The 6,000-nt window shown below is 49.6% G+C and overlaps 1 protein-coding gene across 1 annotated transcript in view; it reads right to left on the bottom strand.

The window, feature by feature from the left end:
- Positions 1 to 714: 714 nt before the first annotated feature.
- Positions 715 to 6,000, bottom strand: part of ALDH4A1 (aldehyde dehydrogenase 4 family member A1) — a 30,585-nt gene continuing 25,299 nt past the window's right edge. The window contains exons 13-15 of the mRNA XM_074975717.1: positions 4,962 to 5,083; positions 3,445 to 3,563; positions 715 to 3,184 (exon numbers count right to left, since the gene is read on the bottom strand). Of these exons, the coding sequence (XP_074831818.1) occupies positions 3,072 to 3,184; positions 3,445 to 3,563; positions 4,962 to 5,083 (354 nt within the window). The 3' untranslated portion in view covers positions 715 to 3,071. The remainder of the gene's footprint in view (positions 3,185 to 3,444; positions 3,564 to 4,961; positions 5,084 to 6,000) is intronic.

Raw genomic sequence — 6,000 nt, 5'->3', positions numbered from 1 at the left:
AAATGAAAAAAGAGTACACACCTGGTTCACAGTAATGTAGTCCCGTTAGAAACAGCCGTATGCTGGTACAAAGTGGGTCTCTCCCTAAGCTCAGGGTCGGCAAAGTGTAGGGGAGAGGGGTGAAATTTCATAAGGAGGCCACAGCACAATCAGCTGCTGGGTCTCAGGTTCATGCAGCTCATTAAAAACGTTGAAATCTGTTACTGTTTTTATGTCTGTGTATTCACCTTTACATGGCCATCAAGGAAGTTTTTACATTCTACGTATATATTTCCGTACACATGCTGAAAGAGTTTTTTTCATATGAATATAACCAAAATTTCCATGTTTGGATGACAGACAGGCTGGGGGGCCCTGCTAATTGCAAGGATGAAAAGTAGGGCCTGACATAAAAAGTTTACTCGCCCCTGTCTTAGTTCATGCTAGCAAGAGCTACATGGGGCAATTTCAGCACAAGCTTCAGTGGGTGCTACAATCCAGACAAGCTCTACATGCAGAATTAGAGGAAGAGAATTTATTCTTACCAGCAGTGTTACACAAACTTACCTCATACACCTATATAAAATAGGTATCAATCCAAGTATCCATCACATGAATATTTGTATTTACTGCATGTATTGCTGATTCCGTTGGCTATGCGAAATGTTGTGGCAAACCACTGCAGATTAATGCTGTATAAGATTACATAGAAATAAAATACATATACAAACTGTATTTCTTTGAATCAAACACTTTAATACAGTGAATGCCTTCAGCCTTACACAGTTAGAACCAAGTCGTGCTGCTATCGTCAGTCATTTACAAATATTTGCTTCAAGAATTACCTTGTGAAGAACCACACAAGCCTGTGCAACTCAGTGAAGGTCACAGCTTCTCATGATTCGGTCTGGGCTATTTGCAATAAATGGATACCAATTTCAGTGGAGGTACCCAGTTATGGACCTGAAAACTAAATACTAGCCAAGATGCAGCAGTCAGCCAATTAACATCAGGATTGTCAATCATCTGCAGTTCCTAGTTCTGGCTCTGAGATGGTCACTCGTAACAGCTTGCTAGCGAAAAAACATTCCAAGTGAGAACTGAAGTTAGACGGTCCAGTCCAGCCAGGATGTGGAAACTTGGAGAGAAGACCTCCGTGGAGAAGTCCAGTGAGAACCTACTAATGGGCCTGCAGTAGCATTTGCAACGGAGAGCAATTTTGTGCCTCCAACCAGGAATGTACAGCCAGGGGTATACACTGTACACACAGCAAAACAGACTCAACACTGATCAGTTCACGCTCCCTCCTAGCACCTGAGAAGATTCCTGTTGTGGCCACGCACCTGCTACTAACATCTCTCTCTCTCTCTCTCTCACACACACACACACGGGAAGAGGAGATGGTCTCTGCATCTATTCAGGTAACCGCACAGGGGAGGGAGGTGCCTGCCAACTGAACAGCTGCCAAGGCTCTAGGAAATCCCAGACCAAAAATTCTTATTGCAGCTATTCCTGAGGCAGTTGCAAAGTAGTATTCTATGACTAACGCTTGGCCTTGGCTTAGCACAGGTAGGGACTGTTCTAATGTGAAACCTGTGGCTAGTGCTGAATATGTTTTAAAGCCAAAAGGTTTAACAGCAGAATAGCCATGAAGAACGCACAGTCACAGCATCCCCTCGGTGTTACATGCAAAACAGAGCTGCCACCACAATGCTATTCAAACTGGAACCTCAGTCAAACCAAAGCCTCTGATCAGCAGTTCTGGGAAAACAGATAGCTAGAGTCCAACTGTGTAGCTCTCTGGGTCAATTCAAGGCAGAGTTCACCTCCATTTCACACCACATGAAACAGAAACTCGTAACCCACCAGCAATTTAAAAATCACATTGAACAAGTCTGATTTGTAACATGGCCAGAGCATTAACCAAAAACAAGCACTGGGAAATAACAGAACTCTGAAAGTAACAGCAGCAAACCCACCCTGTTAACACCATTATCTGCTCCAATACACTTCCTCTCTCTCTTGCTTTAACTGTGTCAGGAATCTCACTTCAAGGGGAAAAAGAAAACATGTCCCCGGTCCGGTCATGGGCATGACAGCCTGCTTTTAGGAAAGGATGGGCCGAGTTTGAAGACAAGGGCTCTGCCAAGTCTCAACTCAGCAGCTCTACTGTTGTGCATGACTTCCCTAAACACATCTTCCTTCTCACCTCCCTACAAAACCCTTACAGGAAATTAATGTAAGTCACCCCCTGCAAGAGTCTGAGGATAAAATATGTGGTTCAGCCGCACAAGCTCTTCACTTTCAGCAAGCTGGGAAGCAAATCTACCATGCACAGAAATTTCCCGAGTGCGCTTAGATTTACCCCACTTGGAGTAGACTACAGTGCACTAGGGAATGACTAGAAGGCAGCAGCAAAGTCCACCAAGACACTTAGTGCCCAGCAGGGTGGATTCAGACTGCAGCTAGCAGCAAAATACACGTTCCTTTGGCCCAGCCCTTTAAAGAACATGTGTTCCCACCCTCTCCAGGAGCAGACTTGCTCCATAGCTGCAGCAGGAACCACTCAGTTCCCGAGCACTAAATGCAAAAAACACACTCACGCCTGGACCAATGCAGGTGGGAGAAACAGACAAGAACCTCCCAGGCCATGTTCCTCTATGACTTGACAGGACTTGGAGGGTGAGCAGGAGGATTTGTTAAGCCCAGATCAGTAGGAGCCCCAATGATCTCAGTCCTTCCCAAACATCCCCGCTACTGCCTCTCAGCCCTGGGATTCTTGCTGTTTCATTCCTGTTCTAGGCTAGTCATTATGAAGTTCCTGACTTCCTTGATCAGCAGCCTCCTCCTGCCAAAGGACTGTGAACAAACTGAAGAACCCTGCCCTGGTCTAACCCTCTACCACACAGCTGAGACAATCACAAGAACGGCTCTTCTTGATGGGTAACAGTCCATTACGTTTTGTCTGAAACGCTTTAAATACAGTCAGAGCTTAGCTATTGCACTCTAGAATGGAGATCGGCCACTATGCTCTGCATTTGCACTCCGCCGGAAGGGGGCCCTCTCCCAGCATGGATGGAAATGATCAGCCATCACTGCATGTACGCATATGTCCAGTCCCCCAGGGGCACGTGGGTCTCCTTGATGGCCTGGGGAGACGTCCAGCGCAGGAGGTAGTGGGGACTGCCAGGTTTGTCGTTGGTCCCTGTTGGAAAGCCAGGAAAGGCTCTTTACTGGACGGAGGAGTCATTCAGACTCCAGGGAGATCCCCCTCCCACAGCTGAGGAGATGGCAGCGTGGAGCAGGAGTGGCTGGCACAATGCCACAGGGCCGGGAGTAAAACTTGGGCCTGTTCACTCCCAACACCTCCTCCCCAGGGAGGGGGCCGTCACAGCCTGCTGACTGTGGGTCAGCTGACAGCTCCTCCCCCTCACATGAGCATCTGCCCCAGCACAGGGCTCTCACCTGAGACACGGGAGCCCCCAAAGGGCTGCTGGGCCACGACTGCTCCGGTCGACTTATCGTTAATGTAGAAGTTGCCAGCGGCATTCCTCAGAACTTCCCTGGCTTCCTGGAGGATGCTCCTAGGAGAGAGGGATCGGGGAGGACGCCACGCTCAGGGCATCACTCTTTCATCCGGCTGCGAGCCTCCTGGCCCAAGGTGGCGTATGAGAAAACACACTGCGGCCAGTTGCCCCAGCCTGACACCCATCCCAGCAAAGCAACCCACCCTTCCGGTCCTGCGCTGTCCTAGAAGAGATTCAGCAGCCGTGGCGCACACTGGGGAGCTCGGTGTAGCCTGCACTTAGCTTAACTTAGTTGTATATGGTTTAGGTTAATACTTATTGCATTTTAATAGACATTGAGAAGCCATGACAGTCTAGCTAACTGAGGCCTAGAAGGGCCTATGCCTACCCATCTTTCCTGTCAGCAGTAACGCAAGTGGTCTGCCAGTTAAACATGGCATGAGGAGGAAGCTTTGGGCTAGACAGTTTTCCATACATAGGTTTAATGTCAGGTTAGTCACGGTATGCGTATCAGTCTGTGCCATCTAAGGACATGTCTCAGACACCAATATACGCCTAAACTTTATTTATTGATGTTAAATAAACAAACCATAAGTGCTGCTAAAATTGCCTGTGTTAATTACTGGGAATCCCAAAAACTCACCTCCAGCCTGAGCCTGAGGCTCTGCCTCAGACTGAGCCGTTCACTCGGGGGAGGTGCAAACCTATAATCTTCAACTTTTAAGTCAGATGAGCGAGCGTTCTCAAATCCATATATCCTGCTACCTTTCACCCAGGTCAACGCCGGTCAATCCTTGGCCCCTGTGCTGAAGCTGACCACAGAACTGGCCCACTCTTAGTCACTGCTGCTCTAGGCTCGGCACAGCCCCAGCTGCGAAATGTGTTACCGCTCCGAACATGTCCCCAGTGCGACCGAGTCCCAGGGCGCTGCACCAGTTAACGGTCACTCCCTCCGATGGCAATGGGGTCATGCTAACCAGCCGGCTGGGGCTGGCAGGACACAGGAGTGGTGTCTTGAGGGGAAAAACCCCTTAAGACTCAAACAGCAACAACCCCCTGGGACGACACTTCAGAGCCTCTTTGGAGGCTCAGCCAAAGCCTCCCCGCCCTAAATCACTATTAGATTCATTCTGTGCAAGGCTCCTTCCCTCCTCCAGGGTTGTGCTATTGGTCCAGGACTACAGGCGAACAAATTCTTATAGGCTCCAAGTCTCCCCTTTGGTGGAGTGATGACAGTAGGAATAACCCCATCACTATGACTGATTTTTGATGGTGGAACTACAATAGGGTGTAAAGACGACAGGGTCTCTGAAGACAGAGATGAAAACGTGTGGCTCAGCATGACACAACCCAAAGGGTCCAGTGATTGTCACCCAAGCGCAAGCTGGAAAGAAAGGGAGCGGACTGCAAACACGTAGCGCACACCGCTAGGGCAGTGAGAATTCAGGCACTTACTTATCCTGGGCAAACACTGCCCCTGTGAGGCCATAAGGGGATGTGGTGTCTATGAGCTGCAGGACTTCCTTGTACTGCTTTTCTGGGTAGACATACACAGTCAGGACTGGGCCAAAAATTTCCTGTGTAACAAAACAAAGGCTGTCAGGGCTGGAGTAGCCGAGTCCATGTGCTTGAGAGCGTGGTCCACAATTGCTGCTCATTATTGATGCCACCATCTGCTGCTCCAGCCCACAGCTGGTGTGGAACAGGAGCCACGACCAACACCATGAACCTCGCAGGAGCTGGGATGGACTTCCAGGGAAAGCAGAGCATCACCTTCCAGCCCACCTGGCTGCTCACGCATAGGGTGTGTGTGGCACACCAGGCCCTTACAATCCTGCTAGGGACAGCAACGTGACATTGATGTTATCAAAGACATTTAGGGACCCATACACAGTGCTTGGGCCAGACTCCCACCCACACAACACACACTCCCCCCCGTCCTTCCCACCCCGGATGGACCTATGTTACTTAGGAGGCACAGCTCTACATGCATCCATCCCCGGATTGGAAGGTCAGAGCTATTCTGGCTCAGTAAATAGTCATGGGAGTGCATGGGAAGCACAGATGAAGAAAAGAAACAGCTGCACATATACTACAGGGCTGGGACATGTCTATACAATCAGACACCCACACATGGCCTGTGCCAGCCAACTCAGGCCTGCAGGGCTCTTTCATTGCTGTGTAGATGTCTCAGAGCTCAGGGTCACTTCAAGGCTGGAAGTCTACACCACCAGCAGGAGTGAGTCAGCTGGGACAGGCCAGCTGCAGCTCTCTTTGCTGCATAGACATAGTGGAAAAGGCATCTGCTTCTGCACTGCTTTCATTGGTGGCACCGTGCGTGTAGGGAATGCTCTGCGGGACAGAACCCAGCCCTAAACCCATGCCCACAGAACAGCTTGGGGACAAGGCTGAAGCCACGGTTGCTGGGATGAGGCGGTTGCTTCTTCATTTCAATGGGCTCTAGTTTTAAAGTGATTTGAGGAGCTGACCCATT

This window comes from Carettochelys insculpta, chromosome 23 (genome assembly GCF_033958435.1).
Source record: "Carettochelys insculpta isolate YL-2023 chromosome 23, ASM3395843v1, whole genome shotgun sequence".
Classification (NCBI taxonomy): Eukaryota; Metazoa; Chordata; order Testudines; family Carettochelyidae; genus Carettochelys; species Carettochelys insculpta.
The sequence above is the reverse complement of the archived record's forward strand: the minus strand, read 5'-3'. Positions and strand labels throughout refer to the sequence as shown.